We start from the raw sequence: 25,449 nt of genomic DNA, 5'->3' as shown, positions 1-25,449 counted from the left end.
ATTCGTCAATTGTCCAACACCTCCACCCACAGTTGGAGAAAAGTGGGGTCCCGTGACTTCCTTCAAGTCTGCCGGTGAGTTGGTGGTAGGGCTGAGATGGGCCCTTGGGCCTCTTCTCCCCACACTGAGTTTCCTTCTGGACCCCCAACTTGAGAAAGAAAGGGGGGGGGCGTGTGTGTTCAGATGACTCAGCCAAAGTTAGGCTGTGGCTGAATCCTAACAACCAGAGCACTTTACTTTTTTGGGGGGGTGGGGGTGCACCCACAGCATATGGAGGTTCCCAGGCTAAGGGTTGAATCAAAGCTGTAGCTGCCAGCCTACGCCACAGCCACAATAATGTGGGATGTGACCTACACCACAGCTCACAGCAACACCGGCTCCTTAACGCATTGAGTGGGGCCAGGGATTGAACCCTCAACCTCATGGTTACTAGTTGGATTTGTTTCTGCTGAGCCACAACAGGAACTCCCAGAGCAGTTTAAATGGATTAAAATTCATTCAGTCTCCACCATAACACTGTTAGGTAGGTTTGTGTGTTCCCATTTTAGAGATGGGGAAACTGAGGCACAGGGGTGTGTGTGAAAGAAATCACTTCCCCAAAGTGAGGCCCAATAAGGTAGCTGCTGCTATTTCCATTCTCCAGACATGGTAATGAAGGCCCAGAGAGGAAATGCCATATGCCCCAGGTCGCCCAGCTCAGAAGTGGCAGAAGTAAGATTTGAATCTGGTGAGCCTGATGACTCTTTGCAGTGGGCCAAGCTTCCTTGAGGCAGGTCTTGGGGGATTATTAGGCCAGAAGCATGAAAGGCTCTGTTCTTGGCCTCACCACTGGCTTGCTGTGTGACCTTGGACAAAGCATCACACTTCTCTGGGCTTCATGTTTAAATTTCTGTTGCAAGTATATCCCTGGCACACACTCAATCGACATTGGATGTCACAAGATAGGGGTGGGGTCCTGCCTAAGTGAGTGATTTTGGCCCTGAGCCTATTCCTTGGAGCTGGGATGCTCCAGGAGGGTGATTATTAAACACCTTCACAGCTGAACTTGACACTTGAGGTTTGAATGTTGTGAATCCTCCAAATTTCCCAAGTTGCTTTCCGATAAAGGGGGAAGGAGAGGGAAGCTGAGGGTCAAATCCTGGCTGTAACACCTTCAGGGAAAGTCACTTAAGTCTCCCGAGCCTCAGTTTCCCCATCAGTAAAACAGAGCTAACAGCAGAACCACAGAGAGCTGTGCAGGGTTCCATGAACACACTGAGTCCCTGTGACAGTGCCTGGAGACTGGGAGACTCTCAGGGAGCGTTGCCCTTACTCCTATGACATGTGGCAGCCACGGGACAGGCTACCCAGCTCTCCCTTCAAGAGAGGACGTCCTGCGAGGAGTTGGTGACAGTCTCCAGGTGCTGCACCTTCAGATCAACTGCAGTGTTTGTTTGGAGGTCATGCTTGCCCAGACCTGCTCCCAGCCAATGACAGCATGACAGGGGTGATAGGGTCGGGCCACTCCTGCTGATGCTGGAAAAGGCAGCCTAGTATTAAGGAGTGAAATGTGGGAGTTCCCATCGTGGTGCAGTGGTTAACGAATCCGACTAGGAACCATGAGGTTGCGGGTTCGATCCCTGGCCTTGCTCAGTGGGTTAACGATCCAGCGTTGCCATGAGCTGTGGTGTAGGTTGCAGACGAGGCTTGGATCCCGCATTGCTGTAACTCTGGCGTAAGCCGGTGGCTACAGCTCCGATTAGACCCCTAGCCTGGGAACCTCCATATGCTGCGGGAGCAGCCTTAGAAAAGGCAAAAAGACAAAACAAAAAAAAGGGAGTGAAATGTGTCCCTCCAAATCCATATGTCAAAGTCCTAACCCCTGATGTGACTGTATTATTTGGAGACAGGGCTTTAGGGAGGTAATTAAGGTTAAATGAGGACATAAGAGTGGGGCACGATTTGATAGGGCTGGTGTCCTTAGAAAAAGAGGAAGAGACTCCTGAGGTTTCTCTCTCTGCCCATGAAGAAAGGAAAGACCATGCAGGGTCACAGCAAGAAGGCCGCCATCTGCAAGCAAGGAAAAGAGCTCTCACCAGAGCTTCTGGTACCTTGATCTTGGACTTCTAGCCTCTAGAACTGTGAGAAATAAAATTCTGTTATGCCACTCAGTATTTTGTTATACTGCGGACTAGTATATCCTGCTTCACAGGGAAGGGCCTACGAAGACAGAGGCAGAGAATGAAATGATGTGTCTACCAGCCAAGGAGTGGCAAGGCCGGCCAGCCGCCGCCGGAAGCTGGGAGAGAGGACTGGAACCAGAAGGAGCCAACCCTGCCAACACCTTGATTTTGTGCTTCTGGCCTCCAGAACTGAGAGAATAAATTTCCACCATTTTAAACCATCCAGTTTAGGGGAATCTGGTATGGCAGCCCCAGGAAACTAACACTCTGTGTGCTTTGGAGGCTCGAAGTCCAGAATCAAGGTGTTGGCAGAGCCGTGCTCTCTGGAGCTATTCCATGCTTCCTCCTGATGCTGCTGGCAATTCTTGGCATTTCTTGGCTTGTAGTGGCAGTACTTGATCTTTGCCTTGTCATCATAGGGCTCTCCTTTCTGTGTGTCTCTCTCCTCTTACAACAATACCAGTCATACTTGATAAAGGACCTTCCTTTCTCTTAATCACATCTGCAGACTCTATCTTCAAATAAGATCACATACATAGATACCAGACCTTAGAATCTCAGCATATCTTTGGGGGCAAACAACTCAACCCAATATACATGGTAACCAACTGGGTACCAACCGTGAGAGACGCAGGACCAAGAAGCTGCTAGATTTCAAGTCTCATAGGAAGGAAGTCCTTACTTCAAGCCTGACCTGGAGTTCCGTTGTGGCTCAGTGGAAAGGAATCTGACTAGCTCAGTGGGTTAAGGATCCGGTGTTGCTGTGAGCTATGGTGTAGGTTGCAGTCCAGGCTCGGATCTGGCATTGCTGTGGCTGTGGTGTAGGCTGGTGGCTACAGCTCCGATTCAACTCCTATTCTGGGAACCTCCATATGCTCCGGGTGCGGCCCTGAAAAAACAAACAAAAAAGCCTGACCTACTTCCCTCCTGCTGCGCCCATTTCACCCGTCGTCCAGGAAGACAAGCCTGCTTCATAAGAGGAGGCAGCAGGTGCCGGGCTCTGATCCTCCTGCATGTTCGTCCTCTCCAGCTACTGCGGACCTGGGCTGTGCGATGTCCCTGCTCTGAAAAGTGTGCAGCAATCACGACCCCTTATTGCCCCAGGCATGTTTCACTCTATTTCCTCCCTACGGAATTCTTAGACTTTAAGGCACATGGGTGAACTTATTTCTTCCAAGTTCCTCCCCAACCCCATCTGGGAGAAATCTGCAGAAGCCTGAGCTATGTTGCTAGGGGTCAGGTAGGGGAGGAAAAAAATTACTAGCATCCAGATGACTGGAAGATTCTGCCAAGTTACACACAGGTAAAATGTTTGCTGGGGTAGCTGGCACATCCAAAGGCTTCCCGCTAACTTTGCTCAACTGGTATTAGTTGATGTACCAGTTAAACATCACTGGCTGCTCTTACAAACACAAAGTGAGAGAAATGACAAGGCCTGAGCAAGGCCAGGGATCGAACCACATCCTCATGGATACTAGCTGGGTTCATTGCCCCTGAGCCACTGCAGGAACGCCTCATCAAGAGATTTTAATTGAGCACCCACTGTGTGTCAGGTACCATTTCTTCAGATGCCAGATACTTGCTGAGCATCTACTTTGTACCGGGGGAGTTTCTGGGCCTTGGAGATAACAACAGTAAATTAGAGGAAATTCCTGCTTTCTTGGGGTTGACATTCTAGAGGGGAGAGATGGACAGAGGACAAATAAACCAATGGCTGTAAGGGGGCTGAGGAGAAAGTGGCCTATGGTGTGCACTGGGGGGCGGGGCAGTGTGCTACCTGAAGCTGTCTGGTCGGGGAAGGCTTTGTGAAGGAGATGAAATTTGAGCAGACCTGAAGGAAACGAGGAAGCCAGAAGGGAGCTGAGAGAACAATCTAGACCCTGTAAGCACCAGGAGAAACAATTCCATCAGACCAAGAAAGGGTGGCAGACCATCCTGGTCAATCACCCCTGTGTTACTGTCCCAAAAACACAACTTAGCTTCATCCTCACAGCAACTGACTCATTTTACAGATGAGGAAGTGGGGCTCAGAAAGCCTGGTGATGCCTGGGTACTCTTGGTGCCAGCCTCCCCTCCCCTCTCTGTAGGCTGGTCTGGGTGCTGCTGGGTGGTGACTGGGTTCAGAGCAGGCTCTGACCCTTAAAACACTCATTTCTGGTCTTTATTCCCCCAGCTCTGCATTCATTCTGGAGCAGATGTGGCTCCCACATCCCGGAAGCTGGGGTATGGAGATGAGACCCCAACCCAGTATCTTGAGCCAAAAATTCCAGGGAACTGATGCTTTTTCACGCCCCCCCCCCGAAATATGCCAAGTACTTTGCATGTATTTATATCTCACTTACTCATCAAAACAACCACATGAAGCATTCCTATGGAAGCCTCTTGCTGAAGGTCATCAAGCTAGAAGAAGGCGAAGGTGGATTAGAACCCACTGTGGCCCAATTGCCAGATACCAGTGTACTCACATCACAACTTCTGCTGCACCCACCTGCCCCCGAAAGATCACCAACTTGACATTTGTCCTTGTATGATTCAATGGTTTTGTTTGTTTTGGTGGTACCCACAGCATGTGGAAGGCCCCAGGCCGGGGATCAAATCTGCACCACTGTAATAACCAGAGTCACAGCAGTGACCATGCCAGATCCTTAACTGCTGAGCCACCAGGGAACTCCAATTCAATGCTGTTTTTTTAAACTTGAATCTATTTAAAAGGAATTATTTGTTTCACTATTTGTAAATAGTGGGATTCTGTATCATAAACGAGGTGCTTTAACCACAAAAATAAACACACAGAGGAGTTCCCATCGTGGCGCAGTGGTTAACGAATCCGACTAGGAACCATGAGGTTGCGGGTTGCATCCCTGGCCTTGCTCAGTGGGTTAAGGATCCAGCGTTGCCGTGAACTGTGGTGTAGGTCGCAGATGTGGCTTGTATCCCACGTTGCTGCGGCTACAGCTCCAATTCGACCCCTAGCCTGGGAACTTCCATGTGCTGTGACAGAGGCCCAAGAAACGGCAAAAAGACAAACAAAACAAAACAAAACAAAAAAACCAAAAAAAAACCACACAAAAAATTTTAAAAACTGATGTTGTTAAATTTTAGGTAGCCCCCCAATGTCTGCTCAAGAACTTGATCTTGAGGCTGGCTCTTCCTTGGTTAAAACGAGATTCACAGGTGTTTCACAGGCATTTAAGATGCTTCAGCACCTGACTGAAACTTTATCTAGAAGGAATTAGAAAGGTGACACCCAGAATGCAATGTGTTCAAAGTTTGTGTTGTGCTGGTTAGGCCGAGGCCGCTCCCTATGTCAGGTGACTCCACTTGGGGAAGCACTGGGTCCCACTGACCCCCAGTCTCCAAGGTAACCTGTGTCCTGCCCCAGCGTCTGACAAGCCTCATAACCTAGTGTCCGGAGAAGTGACAGAACACCCTGTAGCTCCTGATCCGGAGCCAGGGAGCCTGGGTTTCTGCCAGGCTCAGCGCTTCCACTGGAAACCTTTCAGTGGAGACACGTGGCTGCCAGAGCCGTGAACGGGACTTCATTTCCCCCACTCCACTCCTGCAACATCCAGACTGTCGATATATAGACAAGGGCAGTGGCAGCAGGAATCAAACGGCCTTAGATCTAACCTGAAGAAAAAACGCCCTGAATGGGGGACCCCAAGTCAGAAGTGCTTGACTACAAATCCTTTGGATTAATTGAGCACCTTGGCAGACACGGAAGATCAAATACGAGCCATCCGAGGAGGCAGGTCCTGACGGGCTCGCAGGGAGGGGGGACGTCGTCAGGAAGCAGAGGGCCTTTGTCTTACAGCCATCAGCTTGCTCTTTATGCATAAACTGCTTAATAAAATGACTAATTCATTTTGGTTACACTAGATCTAAACCCCTAGAGAATACTGCCAACAGATTTATAATATTCTAACTCCACAGCAGGCTTTGCAAAGGCCCTGTAGGAGACGGGCAGAACAGCGTCTAGTCCACCTTCTACCACTAGCTGATGCTGTTGAGGTTTTTTTTTTTTTTTTTTTTTTCTCTTTTTTAAGTCTGTGAGGTTGTGGGGGGAGAGTTGAATCTAGGAAAAGCTGTCTCATTCCTCCCACTGTGTCCATCTGAAGGAAAGCGGTGCTCAGAGCTTTTTTAGGAAAGCTGGAGCTGCAAAGGCTGTCCGAAAGGCTGTTTAGAAACACATATATGCAGAAGTATGCGTGCACCCCTCCAAAGTATCTTTGAGACAGAAGCCTTCTCCCATCTGGGCCCCAGCTCTGGGTGCCTGCGTGGGTGGGAGGCTCAGGCTACCGACGGTGGTGGCGAGCCTAACTTTGATTCTTTAATCTTAATTTTTTGATAGCAGATGGGTGCCCGACCCTTGTATGCAGGTGGGGGCTGTGTGTCCCCCCCAACTGTTTTCTTCCCTCCATCACCAGGGCCAGCTCCTTCAGGGTCTCCTGGCTTAAACACGGACAGAGGAGCTGGAAAGGGTCTTCCTTCTTGGCAGTAGGTAGTGATGTAATAATAACCCCACAAATAACAACAACAGCAGCCGCTGGTCTACCGAGCATTTACTATGTGCCAGACACCCAGCTTAGGATTTTACACCCTTTTCCTCACTTAGTCCTCTCCAAGGTACCAGGAGATAAGTATGCTTTTCCGGAGGAGGAAGCAGAGGCTGAGAGAGGTTACTCAAGGTCACCCAGCCAGGGAGCGGCAGAACTGGGGCTGAAGCTCACGGCTATTATAATATAGATAAAGGTTCAATAGCCTGAGCTGCACAGAAAGTTCCAGGCAGGCAGGGACAGCGTCTGCTTTGCTTAATATTGTGCCCTTGGTGTTGAGCAGAGTGCCTGGCAAAGAGCAGGAGGCCAGCGTTTGCTGAATGGATTGCCCGGGGCCACAGCTCTGTGCGAGGCACCATGCTAAGTGTTCTCCATTCCCACCGAAGCCACCCGATGGGCACAGACTTAGGTGAGATCATTATCCAGATTTCACAAGTGGAGAGACTGAGGATCGGAGAAGTCAGGTGTGATACGGGATATGAGAGGGTAGAACGCGGATCGGCCGCACTCTGTAAGTGTCCTTCAGGCCTGCTAGTGCTCCTCCTAGCATCACTCTGCCATGAATGAATCTGGAGCTCTGTGACTCAATTTCCCCTCAACTAAAGTGCCAGCCTTCAGAGCCGTGGGCCAGGAGGAGCAGGCTGACTTGGCGGTGAGGACTAATGTTCTTCTCTGGCGTAACATATCTGCATTTCAGTCAAGGGCTCATCTTCTCAGCCTAGAACTTCTCAACCTACTAGCACCAAAGATCCTTAGCTGTTTTCCACTCTTTTCAGATGTCAAATCTCTAATGGTTTTGTCTGAACCCTGTCAATTTTAAAATTAATCCTGCGTCTGGGTTTGGAGCCAGGGATCAAGATTCAGGCTCCATTACCTCTCTGCTGTGTGACCTTGGGCAAGCGGCTTGACCTCTCTGAGCCTACATTTCCTCAGTCACACATCAGGGCGGGATGTCAATATTACCTCCAAGGGGGTGGTGGGGATCAGTGAACTCCTTTCTATGAGGGGCTGAGCGCAGTGGCTGACACACAGGGAGCACCCAAGAAATAGCCCCACAAGGAAGACAGGTCATTGTTTAAAACCAAATTCAAAGGCTGCCCTCCCTGAGGCACCTCCTGGCTCCCTCACCTTGGAGCCCTTTTGTTGTTGGGTTTTCTGGCCGCCTGTCTTTGGGTCAGGTGGCCACTGCTGGACTCGGAGGACTGGAAAGAACTCAGGCTTGAGTTCCCACAGGGTGCAGCACATAACAGGTACTCAGAGAATGAGCTGATGAAATGCCACAGCTGAAAAGTCTGTCGTCCCTTCTGAGAGGGAATAGCTATTTACTGACTGCCCACTGGGTACCAGCATCATGCTGGATGCTTCATTTAATCATCTTTCAATTCTTAGCTAGAAGGAGCAGTAAGAGTCAGACACGTGGCCAAGGGGAAAGGGCAGTCCTGGCAGAGGAAATGCCAGAGGCAAAGAGGTGGCAGAAAATGGGGGGACAATGCCTTTTGAGGTTAAGCACCATCTTGGGAAAATCTGCCATCATTAAACTTTTCCTTTTTTATGAGTTAAATAATCTTTTACGTTATCCTTCTGTGTCCCCCTGACCCCACAGGACCAGGGCAGAGGCAGATACAGGGAGGAAAGGAAGGAGGTTAAGGCAGCCAGAGACAAGGACGGGTTCTCATTGTACTGAGATCCGTATTGTCTTTCTCTGTGAAGGTGGCTTCTCCACTAGATGGCGCTAGAACTAGTCATTTGGGGCAAACACAAAGCTAAATCCCTAACCTCCCTCATTACTTCCATCAACACATATTTCAGACTCTTCAAAGATTCAAATTTCTAACAATTAAGATCACAAAAGCACTTAAAAAAACAATAACTTTCAGGTGAGAAGGGATTTTTAAAACACAACAATAAATCCAGAAGCCATAAAGCAAAGGTCTTCTAAGATTTCTTACTTTCTGCACATATTTTTTGAATGCCTGTCATGTACCATATACAAAAGACACCATAAAAAAAGTTAAGAAACAAAAGGCAAACTAGGGGAGAAGATATGAAACACATCTACCAGTACAAAGCTTAATATTCCTAATATACAAAAAGCATCTACAAATCAATAAGAAAATAACCTGATAGAAAAATGAGCTAAGGATACAGGAACAAGTGATTCACAAAAGAATAAATATGAGTAGTTCATAATATGGAAAGATATTTAGTGTACCAAATGAACAAAGGTCTACAAAATACATCAACAAGGAGGAAAAAGTATTATTCTTCTTCCTGACTGCTATTCCTGGGTTTGTGGTCAGTACATGGCTATAATACATTTTCCTTCCCCACTTTTCTTCCTCACCCTCAGAACTAAAGCACAGTTCCAATACGCCTTCTGTTCCCAAGCACCCTATATGCCCAGTGTTGCAAAGGGAGTTCAGTAAATTACAATGAAGCCACACAAGAGACTTACACACAATGAACTAAAGTTACTCAGAATTTGTAACCACAGGGAAACATGGATGCTTGTAGTGGGTGAAAGGAAGCAGGATTCGAAATACATGCAGAATGAATGACTGTTTTGAAAAAGCACATGGAGGAAAGAGCAGGAAAAAACCCACAAAAAGTTCCCATTGCTTTTCCAGTAAGTAGTTTCCCCCTCTTCCTTCTATTTTTCTGCATTTTCTGAACTTGACAGGGCACACATGCAACTTTCATAAAGAGAGAGAAAAATGTTAAAACTCTGCACATTGCAAAGTATTTTCCTACTGCGCACTCAGTAACCCTGTTGCCTAAACTCTTCATCCCACGTCCTTGACGACCAACAGAACCCTGCAAAATCAACAGCCAACGCTTGTGACTCCTGTAACGGATACTCTGATGTCAGCTTTGCAATGGGCTGATTCTCAAATCTTGCCAAATGCTTTCATGCATAGGTATTGGAAGCCTCACGTCGACTGATGAACAAATTCTATTATAATCCTTCTGCTAAAGACACAGAAACCAGAGCTCAGAGAGGTTTGGGCCCCTGCCCAAGGTCACACAGCTCAAAAACACCAAGCTGAGTCCCACCCTGCTGCATCTGATGCTTGAGCAGCTAAGCTGTCCAACCTTGCCTCCTGAAAGAAGGAGCAAGGACAGAAATGCTTGTCAGGAGTTGCCATCTCCTGCACCAGATTTTAAAAATCCGAAGTAAAGCAGAAGAAACATTTGGGAGCACTCACCTCTCTCTCGGAATCTCTTCAGCAGTGTTCCTATGCCTGCCCTCTTACTCGGTCTTTCCTCATCTCGTTTTTTCTTTTTCTTTGTTTTTTGCTTTTAACTAATCACTCAGTTAACAAGTTAGCTCTCTGAAGCTCGGGTTGGTACCTAGTGACTCTATGAGCACGATAAAGAAATCAGCCGTCACCGTTACAGAAGTCAGAAAGGTTTAAATCAAATCATCCTCCACAACAATGACATTAATTATGCTTTTAACACGTTTTACTGCTTTTTTTTCTCACTTCACGCCACATCTGTGTGAACAATATCCAAAAGATTTACGGTTTTCTTTCGTAATTACAGACATACAGGCTGCACACTTATCAAAATACTTGCTGAGCAATCATGCTAGATCGCATTCTCTGCCAAAGATTTGTGTTGGCAGCAGTCACTCAAAACAAAAATGTTGAATCAGGGCTTGTGTGGCTTCGGGGGTGGGGGGGGGGAGAAATATTTCGACAAATAATTTGCCTGTCAAGAAATATAAAAACAGGAAAGTGTGCATCGTGGCAAATTTTCCAGGAGTGCTATTTTTATGGAGGGAGTTGGGGCGGTGTGTGTGGTGGGGACAGTGAGCAGGGAAGCTCTGAGCACCAACAACACATCTGACATTTGGTTTTTGTGTCTGAGGATAAAATTTAATGAGAACAAAAATATGTCTTCCTAATTCCCCTAAGAAATCATTAAAACATTTTGTTATTCTTAAATGTCTCGAAAATGAATTAGAGCCCTGAAGGGGCTGTTCGTATGGTATGTCTCCATCAGTTAAGCCTCCTCATTCTCTAACTCAGTGACAGCTGGGATGGTGTGCCCCCCCCGCCCCGCCCCTCCATTTCTGGGGAATGGAGTTGGGAAATCAGACACGTGGAGTCAGCATCAGCCTCGGAATGACCCTTTGGGGAGAAGGGTAAGAGGGCACGAGAACCTTCCAGAAAGCTCCACACCAATCTTGGGAGCTCTCATGGTCCCTGACTGGCACTACGGTCCGGCCTCATGACTGTGTTAACAGACCTATTTCCAAAATGATGAGGGTCCCATAGAGAACCCTCAAAATGATGCTCTTTTCCAAGTGGGGGCAGTAATCCCCTCCTCACCCCCAAATGCTCCCCTGGGTTTGAGACAACAGGTTATTTGAGCAATGATCTGGTTACCTCTGTCACCAGAATGCGGGCTCTCTGAGGGCTAGGCCCATGTCTGCATTGGCGGGCTCATGGCTATGTTCCCTGTATCTAGTGAGTGCTGGGCACACAGCAGGCACTCAATAAATGCTGAGGAGATAAACATGTGACAAGGAGAAAGTGCTAGTTGAAAAAAAACACCTTTTCATTCATTAACCCATCTTCTCCTTTCTATGACTGGGTCTTATTTCTAATTCATTCAGCAGTTATTAGGTGCCTACTGTGTACTGGATTCAGGGTACATAAATTTAGTATGATTCAGTCCCAGGCTTGGAGAATTTCACCCGTCCTAGGGACACACAGATGATGAGGAGACTAGTTAACTCTTACCAAGTGCCAGTATGTACCATGCACGTTGAAGCCTTTCAATGACTGCACGAGGCAGGTTTTGATATTATTCCCCATTTACAGAAGAGAACTTCAGGGAGGTGAGTTAATGTGTCCACAGTTACCCCAGCAGTAAATGATACAGGCAGGATTTGAACTGGAGTCTAGCTCTGAGCCTAGAAACCCAAGGCCATCTCAATGCTGCCCCCCTGGTGCTACGAGGTCCGATGGAGGAGACTGGCTTGGGGAATCCTGAGATAACTTTGGGGTTGGTACTGGGTGACCCTCTAATGTCATTTGTCGCTCAGACTGTCCAACCTGAAGGATTGAAAAGAGTGGGAAATAAGGGTGTATTTTTCCAATTTTTTTTCCAGACAGCTCTGATAAGGGTGGAGACATCATAGAGAAAAACGCTGCAAGGAATGGGGCACAGTCTTTTGGCACAGCCTGCATGCTCCTCAGTGAGGCTGATAACGATCAGGGCTGCAGACACCCTGATCACAGGGCCATGTCCTTGCAGGGGGAGGCACAGAGCCTGGAGGGGCTGTGCTGTCTGGTTCCAGCTGTTTTTGCTGCCGAAGCATTTTTATTGAGAAAAATCATGCAGCCATACTGCCTTCCTGAAAGTGTAGAATCGGGGCGCAGGACAGGACTGGGGACATGAGTAAGTCAAGTCTGCAGATGCCTCTGTAGTAGGCTGGTGATCCCCAAACACACCTCCATGACCTGATGCCTGGAACCTGTAAATGTGAATTTGTTTGGAAACAGGGTCTTTTGCAAATGTAATTAAGTGAAGGATCTCCAGATGAGATCATCCTGGATCACCTGCATGGGTGGGCCCTAGAGTCAATGACTGGTGTCCTTGTAAGAGAAAAGAGAGGGAATCTGGGACACAGGGACGCAGAGGGAAGAAGGCCATATGAAGGCAGAGGCTGAGATTGGAGGGATGTGGCCGCTGCCAAAGGACACCTGGAGCCCCAGAAGCTGGAAAAGGTAATGAAGAGTCCTCCCCTCCAGAGGGAGCACAGCCCTGCCAACACTCTGATGGTAGATTTCCAGCCTGCAGAACTGAGAGAGAATAAGTGTGTTGTTTTAAGCTGCCCGGTTTGTGGTAATTTTTTCTTTTTTTGGTCTTTTTGTCTTTTTAGGGCTGCACGCATGGCATATGGAGGTTCCCAGGCTAGGGGTCCAATTGGAGCTGTAGCCTCCGGCCTATGCCAGAGCCACAGCAACGTGGAATCCGAGAGGTGTCTGCGATCTACACTACAGGCTCACGACAATGCTGGATCCTTAACCCACTGAGCGAGGCCAAGGATTGAACTGAGGCTTCATGGATGCTGGCCGGGTTTGCTAACCGCTGAGCCATGATGGGAACGCCTGTGGTAATTTGTTACAGCAACGATGGGAAAGTAACAGAGCCTCCCAGGAGTGGCCTAGCTGTGTAATATTTTGGAAATAGCTGAATGTACCAAGAATCGAGTCCCATCTCTCCCTGGCTTTGAGGCCTCAGGCACTGGACTCAGGTCTCTGTGCCGGAGTGACAGGGACTGGAAGAGCCTGTTCTCTCAGGGCTTGGAACACGCAGAGGGTGGAAGCACACGCTACTTCTACACCTGGCCAGCACTTGTCTGTCATGTGCTTCCAGATCTTCTGCGGAGCTTGTTAAAATGCAGTGGCTGAGTCAGTGGCCTGAGGTTCTGCATTTCTAAGCAGCTCTAGATGAAGCCAATGCTCCTGTTCCACAGACCGCACTTTGAGTAACAGGCTGGAAGACTCTCCTTACCCAGCCCATGTGCTTTGAGAGGGAAAGAAGCTTCACATCGGTGTTGATGTGTTAGTTTCCTGGAGCTGCCACAACAAAGCACCACTGACTAGGTGGCTTAAAACTACACTGATTCTCTCACAATTCTGGAGGCCAGAAGTCCAAAATTAAGGTGCTGTCTGGGCTGTGCTCTTTCTGAAGGCTCTAGCAGACGATCCCTCCTGGCCTCTTCCAGCTCCTGGTGGTCTCAGGCATTCCTTGGCTTGTAGATGCATCACTCCGACCTCTGCCCTGTCTTCATGTGGCCCTCTTCCCTGTGTCTGTGTCCCAAACCTCCCTCTCCCTCCCCCTTTTTTTTCCTCTCCTCGTCTTTTAAGGACACTCATCATAGGATTTAGCATCCTTCCTAAGTTTAGCATGATCTCGAGATCCTTAACTAATTACAGATGCAAACCCTATTTCCAAATAAGGTTTCATTATAAGGGTCAGAGTGGACGTGATTTTTTTTTTCTTTTTGTCTTTTTAGGGCCGTGCCCATGGCATATGGAGGTTCCCAGGCTAGGGGTCAAATCGGAGCTGTAGCTGCCGGCCTACACTACAGCCACAGCAGTGTGGGATCCCAGCCATGTCTGAGACCTACACGACATGGCTCACAGCAACGCCAGATTCTTAATCCACTGATTGAGGCCAGGGATCGAACCTGCCTCTTCATGGATATGAGTTGGGTTTGTTAACCACTGAGCCACGATGAGAACTCCAGTGGATGTGAATTTTGGGAGGACACTATTTAAGCCACAATTGCCCAAGACCCACAGTTGGGAACAAGAGACTTTGCCATCCCCTAAACAAAGATCCCACAAATGACCTTGACATCCAATATAAATGACTTTGCCTTCTCCATGGCTCGGCTCAGAGTGGGATCTCGCTCTCTTGTTCATAACCCCAAGCCTCAGTCATCCTTGATAGCACTGATTCCTGCAGCTGCATCCTAGTACCGGGAATGGGTTAGAGGCGCTGTCTGGCACAGCAGGGTTATTAAGCAAATCACTACTTTCTGGGTTCCCATTTCTAAGTCAATAAATGAAACAGTCACAGAGAATGGGTCATTTTAAAAAAGAGAAACTTTCTGCAAAAGCCCATCTATAGATTTAGGTACACCGTGGAATGTTCTCAAGCTGATCACACCCTCTGTAATCCACACCCAGACCTAGAAGCCACATCTCCAGCCTCCAAAGGCCTCTCCCAGGAACTATCACCCCGTCCAAGAGAAAGCACTCTCTTGACTTCTAACAGCACGGGTGCATTTTTTTAGATGAAATTCTATAATGTAAAATTTACCATTTAAAAAAAATTTCTTTTTGCTTTTTAGGGCTGCACCTGCGGCATATGGAGGTTCCCAGGCTCAGAGTTGAATCGGAGCTACAGCTGCTGGCCTACGCCACAGCCACAGCCACACGGGATCCGAGCCTTGTCTGCAACCTACACCACAGCTCACAGCAATGCTGGATCCTTAACCCACTGAACGAGGCCAGGGATCAAACGTGCATCCTCATGGATACTAGTTGGATTTGTTTCTGGTGCCCCATGACGGGAACTCCAAAATTTACCATTTTAAAGTGAACAATTCAGTGCCATTTAGTACATTCACGCTGTTGTGCAAGCACCACCTCTCTTTAGTCTCAGAACGTTTTTATCCCCCTCAAAGGAAACCTGGTACCCATCAGGCACTCACTTCCCATTCTCTCCTCCCTCCAGTCCTGGAAACCACCAATCTGACTTAACGTCTTTAAACATTTGCCTACTTTGGACACTTCATATAAGTGGAATCATGAAGCACATGACCTTTTGTGTCTGGCTTCTTCCACTCAGCATCATTTTTGGGAGGTTCATCCACATTATATCCTGTGTCAGTACTTCATTCCTTTTTATGGTTGAATGATATTCCATTGGAAGGACAGACCACATTTTACTGATGCAACCACTGATAGACATTTGGGTTGTTTCCCTCTTTTGGCCATTGTGAAGAGTGCTGACATTAATTTTTGCCTGTCTTTATTTTGTGTAAATGGAGTCATTACAGTATGTGTTCTTTTGCGTGTGGTTTTTGCTGAACATCAACTCTTTGAAGTTGGCTGTGCCATGTTGGAGAAAATAGCTGCAGTCTTTCCTCCAGTGCCCTCTGCTGGCAGAGAGCACTGGCATCTTCTGCCCTTTGTGGCAATGGGATGGGAGTTCTGACAGGCAGGCTTGGGAGATCTTACCAGGAGCCCCCCAAAGCTCTCTGGCTGATGATGGAAGTGGGGTAAGATGGAAGAAGCATGTGGAGACATCACACCGGACTGGGTGTAGACCCTCTCCGTCCCCACAGCTCCCACCCACGGAGGGCCCAGCTTTGCCCAGGAGTCTTGGCTTGTTCCCAGATTCTACTGAGAGGAGGCCTCTGTGTAAGGATCCTAACAGCAGTTTCTTTTTGTTAATTATTCAATTATGGAGCCCAAGTGTTTCTTACCTGGTGCTTCAATTAATTGCTTGTAAACACTCAGGAAAGCGGCTTCGGCCTCCTGACTTCTCTTACTAAGAGCCACCACCTTTGGAAACAATAAGAGAATCACGTGTGACCATGGCATCTGAGTCTACAAGCAAATCTGATCATTTTCTACATGTGCAAACATGGGATTTGAGGGGAGAGAGAAGAGAAATGAAGGTTAAAAGTATGGAGTCAGAAAGTCTGAGTTCAAGTCCCAGCTTAAGTGCATCTGGCTGTGTGTGTGACCTTGGGCAAGTCACTGATCCTCGGATCTTGTTCCCCCGTCTATCAAATGGGGGTAAATAACAGAACCTACCTCTTAGACCTGTTGTGAGGACTAAGTGAAGCTGTATATAAGTGCTTAACACACAGCAGGTACTAACAATTATTACTATTATTCCTGTTAGTAAAGGGCATTGTCGGAGGTTAAAATATGACACGTTTTGTGGGAAAGTGGGACACACTTGGGGAATATTTCTTGTCACTAAGAATTAAAGAGAAATTACTGAATCTCTAGTAAGATATCAAACAGTTTCAGCAAGTGTTGCGTGACACAGTTATGTGAAACAGTTCCTGACATACCAAAGGTGCTTGATAAATGTTTCTTGACTGATAAATACATGAATGACTGAAGAACCTAGTGGTGAGGAGCTACGTTCATGCACTTGTTCTCTTGCTCGTGGATTTTTTTTTTTTGGCCAAACCTGTGACTTATGGAAGTTCCCAGGCCAGGAATGGAATCCAAGCTGCAGCTGTGACCTACACCATAGCTCTGGCAATGCTAGATCCTTAATCCTTAACCCACTGAGACATAGCAGGAACTCAAAACTTTATTTTTATTTTCTTTCTTTCTTCCTTCCTTGCTTTCTTTCCCTCTCTCTCTTTCTTTCAGTCTGGCTGCTGCATGCAGCAGCTTGATGTGGGATCTCAGTTCCCAGACCAGGGATCAAACCCAGGCTGCAGGAGTGAACCTGTGGACTTTTTTTGTTCTGCCAGTGCGACTCCATTTCTGGGGCTCAGCACCATCTCATCCCTCTACTCCTGGCTGCGAATTCTGCATTCTGGCCTCACAGCTACCTCGATGCTGGCTCTTGGTGGCCAGTCCCCTTGGCACAGTCCTGGGCCTTCCTGGCATATGGCTGGAGCTCCTGGCACCCACAGGTCAGCATCCCTACCTCCTCAAGGACACAATGGGCTGGGTATCCCCCTTTGGACTGGAGCGCGCTTTAGTCTCCCTGGCATCAACATATCTTTCCCTCTAGTGCCGACTACTTCAACCAGGAATCTATCGGAGCATCTACTTGTCAATCGCCCTCTTTCAGAGCTGGGCTTTTCTCGAGAATCCTGGTGATGCCATTTGGGGGAGTCTGTTAGCGACCTTCTCCCCTCAGTGTATGCACTGTGAGTGTGTGGCCTGCTGCCAAGGAGGAGCTCAACCTAATTTGTTCAATGAACAAATCCAGGTGGGTTGCACAGACTCTAGGTCCTGTCTGCGATGCCGTCGTGGAGAAATGGCAGGGTCCGATTCTGAGACAGTCTGCTCACAGAGGGACAGGCCCTGAAGCCAGGTTGCCTGGTTTAGATCCCAGCTCTACCGCTTATTATCTGTGTGACCCTAAACAGGAGGGTCTCTCCAATCCCTGTGTCTCTACCGCCCCAACTACAAAATGGGGATAATAATATGACAGCCTCCCTCAAAGGGCTGCTAGAGGATCAAGTGATTTAACACAATGTGAAGCCCTTTGCAAAACTCCTGGCATGCATTAAGCCCCATTGATATGTTACCTCTGCCAAGGGGACAGGTTCTGCCTAGTGCTGGGTGATAAACTCTATCTGTGCTCATCTCTGGGTCCTACAAAGACCAGCTGAGAAAGGCCCCACCTCCATCACAGCAACACACCTTGGGAATTTGAAAACAGCGGCTCCTCAACAGCTTCCAGTATGACACCATGAACCTCATGTGCCTGAAACATGGCAAGTCCAAATCCAGATGTACTGTGAGTGCAAAATATGCACCGGATTTCAAAGACTTAGTTCAAAAGAAGAGAATGTACACGAGCTCATCAGCATTTCTTGGGTTGCGTACATGCTGAAGTGATAAAATCTGGGATATGCTAGGTTAAATAAAATATATTACCGAAATTAATTTCACCTGTTTCCTTTTACTTTTTAAAATGTAGGTACGATAAAAAGTAAAAGTTCATCCATGGATCACATAATTCTATTGGACTGTACAGCTTGAAGGTTTTCCAAGGTCCATAGAGAATTTGCTGTTTAAGAGACGCGGAGAGAAATGTATGGTGGATGTTGAGCAAGTGATTTTACAAAGCTCTTTAAGCTCTCTCGTTATTCTGAGAGCAGTCTCTGATCTCTTCTGGAGTGAATGACAGTCTCTCATTCATTCAACAGACATTTCCTGAGCACCTGCTATGTGCCATGCACTGTGAGCTGAAAATTCAGTGATTAATAATGCAGCCTCGAGCCCCACCCTTATGGGACTCACAGTCCAGTGGGGAGGCCAACATTAAAGCAGATTCCCCAGATAATTCATTAATTACATGTGCTAAACACGTCAAAGGAAAAGTACGGGGGTTTGAGAGTGTGTAAGTGAGGGGAGACTGACCCAGTTTGGTGGATGGAAGGCACATCAGGAATTATCTCCCCAGAAGGGGAAGATGGTGATGGACAGAAAGAATATTATTTTTTTTTTTTTGTCTTTTTAGGGCCACACTCATGGCATATGGAAGTTCCAGGCTAGGGGTGGGATCGGAGCTGCAGCTGCCGGCCAATACCACAGCCAAAGCAACGCCGGATCCAAACCACGTCTTCGACCTACACCACAGCTCACGGCAATGCTGAATCCTTAACCCACTGAGCAAGGTCAGGAATGGAAGACACATCTTCATGGATACTAGTCAGGTTTGTTACTGCTGAGCCATGATGGGAACTCGCAGAAAGAATATTCTAAACTCTAGGCAAAGGGAAGATTTTTTCACTCTTGCTAAGATGTCCATCCAAGACACAATCCCTGCTCTGGGACTTGCAGCTGAGTGGCAGCCACAGCTATGCCAAAGAGGAAACATGACACAGGGCACAGTGATGCTAACCCTGGAGTCTCCAAAGTCATGTGAGGAGCAAACAATTAATTCACAGCCTGAGGGGGCATCTTCGAGGCATTACTGTTACCACTACCAATAAATGTAATATTCAGAGCTCACCATGCACCAGATGCTCTCACTATTCATAATCATCTCTCTCCATGGACACATCAATCACTGGAGGTAGCTGCTATCATTAGCCCCATTGTACAGATGAGGAAACCAAGGTTCAGTGAGATTAAGTGACTTGCCTAAGGTCGTCCAGTAAGTAGATGGCAGAGCGAGAGTCACACCAGGTCTGGGGGTTCAAATTACTGTTCTAAATCCAGGTGTGGGCCCCTTTCTCCTGGATAGAAAAACCATCCCGGACAGTCACTCGGACCCCGTATGGATGCTGCTGCCTTGAGATGCCACTTATGGCAGTACCAGGTCAGGAGATGCTGACCTGCAGTCCAAGAAAAGTCATGAGAAACAAAAGCAATTCATTTCCTGATCCCCAGATGGAGAATCATCAAAGACCAGCCAGCAGAACGTCGGAGAGCTTCATTTTACAGTTGTCCGTGCTGAGCACGTGTGGTAGTCAGGGTCTGGGGAAAAGGCGTAAGAACATTCTACTGACTTTTTTTAAATAAGGAATTCAGGGCAGAGGTGGGGGCAGGTTCCAGAAGATTCCTTTAATGTTCCCCTGACCCTACCTGCAGCACCTCTATCCATTTGTGGTGCTCTGAGTTGTGTACTGATTGAGTGACTGTCGCCTGGTGGGGGGAACGGCAGTCTGCCCACTAGAGCTGTGCTGTTCAGTACAGTGACCAAGAGCCCATGTGGCCAGTGAATACCGGAAACGTGACCATTCAAATTCAGATGGGCTCTATGTGTAAAATAGGGGATTTCTAGGTCTTAGGATGAAGAAAGGAAGGTAAAATATCTCAAAAAATTTTATATTGATTTCATGTGGATAATACTGTGGACAATCACGTTAAATAAAACACATCATTAAAATTAAATTCACCTCTTTCTTTCTACTTTTTAAAAGGTAGGTACTAGAAAAACTTAAATTACTTATGTGGCTTGAGCTCTATTTATACTGGACTGCACTGGTCTGGATCAAAGGTTAGGAAACTATGGCCTTTGGGTCAAATCTGGCCCTTCATCTGTTTGTGTAAATAAAATTTTACTGGAACACAGCTACGGTCATTCTTTGATTTTTTATCTATGGCTGCTTTCATGCTACAATGGTGGAGTTGCATAGTTGTGACAGAGACTTTGGCTGCAAATCTGAAAATATTTATTGTCTGGCCCTGAACGGAAAATGTTTGCTGATCCCTGCTTTAGAGGTTCACCTAATGGTTGGACAACACTTTCAAAGCAGAGATCAAAAACGACCCTGGAATGGTACTCCAGTTTGAATTGGTCGAAATTTAGGGCTTTCCATAGTAAATATGACTCTTGAAGATAGTAGCCATTTGGATGTCCTGCTTCATTCAGTCTTGTTTTAGAGCAATGACCCAATTTCTAGAAGGCCGGGCCTGATGGCGTTAGAGCCTGATCCAACGCTGGGCCCAATGTCATGAAGCATCTCTTGGCCTTAGTTTCTTCATCTATCAAGTGGGAAAACTACTCTCCAGTTGCCTAAGAAGCCATTGGGGGAGGAATGAGCTAACATGGCAAAGAGTCCCATGGAAATTGTCAAAAAGCTTTCTAATAAAGCAGATAATTCTTCTTTCAACCATACAGGATGTCTTTTCCAAGAGCTGCAACTCTAACGCATTTCACCCACGTGCCCAGAACAGGTGAGCTCGGCATAAATAAAAGGCCATGTGTTTCTGCCTCATGGCTGGGTCCTACCACGCAGAAGGGCAGGAGAAAAGGGTCCAGAATGACAGATTTGGCTTGTGACAGGCAGATCTTTGAAGGCCATCTGGGGGAGGAAGAGGGGGAGGAGAAGAAGGAGGCGGCCAGCTACAGACACCAAGAAGGTCACCATCACAAATAGCTCAGCGTCTGATGAAGCAGGCGGCATTCACACTACCAGTTGTAATATGAGGGGTAAAAATGTGTTTGGTCCCCTGAGAATGAAAGTAACAGGTGTAGAACCGGCTAAGCCGGAGGAGAGGCAAAAAGCCTGTTCTAGCTGCCTAGCATTTGTCTGTCAGGTGGTTAAAACCGTCAAGTTTGGGGGGCCCCTGCGGCTAAGCTTCCACGAGCTCGCCGAGGTAGCAGCGACAACATCTCCAGGCTATCGAGAACGGCTCCGTGCCAAGCTCTTCACAACAAATGGTCAGTTTCCGGAAACAGAAGCTTTATTCCGTGCTCAGTGCCTTGTCTTTGGAATCCCTGCCAACAGCTTTAAGACATGAGCCCTGTTCCTGCTCCCATTCAATGGAGGAAGAAACTGAAGTTCAGGGAAGCCAAGCCACTTGGCCAAGATGAGAAAACCAGAGGCTTTTTGACAGAGGCGGTATCTGTGCCTGGCATCCTCTCATTCCAGGGCCCAGAACTGCTACTAGAAACGAGTGCTTCTCAGGGTGTTGCACAGTCCCTCAGGTGTGAAAAGAGGGACTTGTGATCAAGCCTGCACCTGCTTGTTTTTCCATGGATTGTATGAAATCTATTGCCAATTGGACATTCTGCCAAGAGATGCAGAACAGAGTGCTCGTCAGCTCAGCTCAGAACAGGATTTTCCCAAATGCCTTTGGCCACAGAACTTTTTCTTTGGAGAAGAAAAAGTTCAACATTTTGAGAACAGCTTCCCTCTACCACTGGGTCCTGGGCTCTGGGGAGGGCAGGGCATGGAGGTTCTGGGCAATGGGGCTGGGGGGGATCTGATGTGGCAGGAATTCTCAAAGAAACTTAAGAGCGATGGGCAGTCGAGAAGCAGGTGTTCAGAGGGTCCCAGAATCAGTACCTCTGAGGAGGCAGAGGAATGAGATCTGAGGAGAAAAGGACTCAGTCCAGGATGGCCCGGGGATGGGAGAGGTGCCATCTGAGGCCTGATTCTCCTGGGGTGTGCAGACCTGGGGGACACACGGGGAGCAAAGAGGAGCAAGAGGAACGAGGGGAGACAGAGAGGAACAAGGCGTGGAGAGTAAGGGTTACCCAAAGAGTGAGGGGGCGGAGAGGACAAGGGGGCTGGATGGAGAGCAGAGGAAAGGAGGGGCTCTGAGTGAAGAGGGAGCCTAGGTGCAGAGTGTGGCGGGGGTGTACCCAGAACGAGGGGTGGGGCTGTGGGCCACGGAGAGGAGCAGTAAGAAACCCTGGAGGGTGAGAGGCAGGGGTGTGACTGGCTCAGACACGCTGGAGGGGAGGGGACTTGCCGTGACTGCTCAGGGGCTGCTGCAGGGGCTGCGGAGGTGATGGTTCAGGTCTGGGGTGCTGCTGGAGACGGGGGAGAACAGAACTGATTCAAGAGATGACTAGCAGATAAATTCCTGATCCAGGACCTGGTGGGGAGGTGCATGGGGGTGCATTTAACCAAGAGAGAGGGAGCAGCTCAGGGAGATACACCACAATATCAGTCTACAGCCAGCTGAAGATCTTTCTGGCTATGGTGTGAGAGGTACTGATGTATTCTAGACTGTAAAGATTCCAGCCCAGGGATGAGAGGAAGGCAGAAATTTCAAAAAAGCTCAATCTTTCTAAGTTCTCAAAGTGGGCTATCTTACAAGGTACTGAGCTCCCCAACAAGAGAGGGATCCAAGTACATGGCCATCTACTCTAGGCTGTAAAGGTACTCAGGGAGGTTTATACATTGGGTGTGGGTGTGTGTATGGCTAAATAGTCCAGAAGGCACACATCTTATTCTAAGGGTCTATCTATATGATACATCTCTTTTACTTATAGTGATATTTTAATGTCTACCACTTGTAAAAGGGATAACAATTATCTTGTTGGGCTGATATGAAAATTATTACTATCAATAGCAACAGTGACTACTGAGCACTGACTGTCAGGTCCTGTGCTAAGTGTCTGACACACTAACTCATTTAATCCTCATAATTCAGAGAGAGGGGAGTGTCACTGCCCACTGAGCAGATGAAGACATCGAGGCAGAAGATGAAGGCAACACACTGTGAGAGCTGGACTTAGACCCAGTTCAGTCAGACTCCAAAGCCCATGCTTCTAACCCCCACTTGGGACAGAGTCTCTGGTGGGAGAGTTTGTGGAAGGGGCTGGAATATCTGAAAGAGCTGAGGAGCTAGGCTGGCAGGTGAGCAGGAGATAGTAAGGCCAGGAGGAGCCAAGTGCCTGGGATTTCAGCAGGCCCCAGATCCCCTGCCCCACAGAGGCCTGGTTCCCAAGTGATTACTGACACTCTCTGCCATATATCACTGATGTCGCTGAGAAATGCAAATTACAATTTTTTTTTTTTTGCTTTTATAGGGCCGCACTCGAGGCATATGGAGGTTCCCAGGCTAGGGGTTGAATTGGGAGCTACAGCTGCTGGCCTACACCACAGTCACAGCAACACAGGATCTGAGCCACGTGTGCGACCCACACCGTAGCTCACGGCACCACTGGATCCTTAACCTACTGAGTGAGGCCAGGTATCAAACCCGCAACCTCATGGTTCCTAGTTGGATTCGTTTCTGCCACACCACACCGGGAACTCCCAAATTACAATTTAATGTCGGAGCTTAAATAAGAAATTAGAGTTTGATTCTTATTTTTGGTAGCTGTGGCTGAGCTGGGCTCTTGCGGCTCCTGCCTGGACACGGCAGAAGGCTGGAACCCTCTCTGGCTTTTGTCTCTGGGGCATCCCTGAGGGAGGGTCGGTGGGGGTCCCAGAGAAGCCCCCTCTGAGCTGAGGCTTGGGAGTGAGCATCAGCTGGTTCTAGAGCCTTATTGGGTGGAATAAAATTTAGCCACGTGTCACTGTTTTGAATTCTCAGGTATAAATCACAAATTCATTTTGAATCATCAGATGTAAGTCACTAATTCAAATTCGAGCTTGAGCTCTGAGACCCACTTCTTCCACGGCTGTAGGTCCCACTTCTGGATGCTTCTCCCAATGCCTCAACCTGCAACAGTGATGGACACAGGCAGGAGTTCAGTAACTATAATGATAGGCATTGTTTACTGAGCATCTACTATGTGCATGTCCCAGGGGGGTCATCCTGCCCCCTGCCCACAACCCTCAAACACATATTTAGTGCTTTACATGCATTAACTCACTTGATCTTTGCATAACTCTCATGAGGTGGTGTAATGGACTGAACTGTGTTCCCCCCCAGTGTGACTATATTTGGAGATAGGCCCTTTAAGGAGGCAATTAAGTTTTGTTTTGGTTCTTTTTTTTGTTTTTTTGTTTTTGCTTTTTAGGGCCATGCCTGCGGCATATGGAAGTTCCCAGGTTAAGGGTTGAATTGGAGCTGCAGCTGCCAGCCTACACCACAGCCACAGCAACGCCAGACCCGAGCCTCGTTGGCGACCTACACCACAGCTCACGGCAACACTGGATCCTTAACCCACTGAGCGAGGCCAGGGACTGAACCCAAGTCCTCATGGATACTAGTCAGGCTCATAACCTACTAAGCCACGAAAGAAACCCCCTAATTAAGGTTAAATGAAGTCACAAAGGTGGGGCCCTAATCTGATAAGATTGGTGTCCTTATAAGAATAGGAAGAGGAGTCCCTGTCTTGGTGCAGTGGAAACAAATCCGACTAGGAACCACGAGGTTGTAGGTTCGATGGTCCTTGTGGACCCAACACTTTAAAGGCAGAGGCAGGCAATAGAAGAAATCATGATCCAGAATATGAGAAACTGATCAAGTACAAGGGAGGAAAGGAGGCTGGGAAGGGAGTTCCTGTCGTGGAGCAGTGGAAACGAATCCGACTAGGAACCATGAGGTTGTGGGTTTGATCCCTGGCCTCGCTCAATGGGTTAAGGATCTGGCATTGCCGTGAGCTGTGGTGTAGGTCAAAGACGCAGCTTGGATCTGGTGTTGCTGTGGCTCTGGTGTAGGCCAGCAGCTACAGCTCTGATTAGACCCCTAGCCTGGAAACCTCCTAAAAAGACAAAGGACAAAAAAAAAGCCTGGGAGGGAGACAGGAATCTGGGGTAGGGGTGTGCGCCCTTGGGAGGACAGCTGAGCAGACTTGAAGAAGAGGAGGGAGTGTGTGGTGGAGCAGATCTGGGGAAGAGTGTTCCAGGCAGACAGAATAGCAGGGACAAAGGCCCTGGGGCAGAAGTTTGTGAGGCTTGTCTGAATAACAGCAAAGAGGCCAGCATGGTGGGAGAAGGTGGGGAAGTGGGAGGGGAGGAGAGGAGGCTAGGGATCAAAGGGGAGGGGCAAAGCTCTGCCGGCGGTGGTGAGGACCCAGGCTTCTTCCCCTCTCATTGTGAGGACCCGGGCTTCCCAGAAGGGAATGAGGAGCCCCAGGAGGGTTCACAGCAGATGAGGGAGATGGTCCACAGACATTTTAACAGAATCTCAATGGACTGGGGGGAGCTGGGAGACCAGGGAGGTGGCTGCTTTAATTATCCAGGAGAAAAAGGATGGCATCTCAAGAGCGGGGTGGTGGCGTGGAGGTGGGGAGAAGTGCTGGGCTTCTGGATCGATTCTGAAAGTCCAGCCACAGGATCTGTTTCTTGGAAA

The 25,449-nt window shown here is 48.1% G+C and overlaps 1 protein-coding gene across 3 annotated transcripts in view; it reads right to left on the bottom strand.

The window, feature by feature from the left end:
• CUX2 (cut like homeobox 2) overlaps positions 1-25,449 on the bottom strand; it is a 275,020-nt gene that overhangs the window by 49,865 nt on the left and 199,706 nt on the right. For all 3 annotated transcript variants that reach the window (XM_047760177.1, XM_047760179.1, XM_047760178.1), the window contains exon 4: positions 15,738-15,816. In XM_047760177.1, the coding sequence (XP_047616133.1) occupies positions 15,738-15,816 (79 nt within the window). The remainder of the gene's footprint in view (positions 1-15,737; positions 15,817-25,449) is intronic.

Source organism: Phacochoerus africanus, chromosome 15 (assembly GCF_016906955.1).
Source record: "Phacochoerus africanus isolate WHEZ1 chromosome 15, ROS_Pafr_v1, whole genome shotgun sequence".
In the NCBI taxonomy this organism is placed as follows: domain Eukaryota; kingdom Metazoa; phylum Chordata; class Mammalia; order Artiodactyla; family Suidae; genus Phacochoerus; species Phacochoerus africanus.
This window is presented reverse-complemented; position numbering and strand designations above follow the sequence as displayed.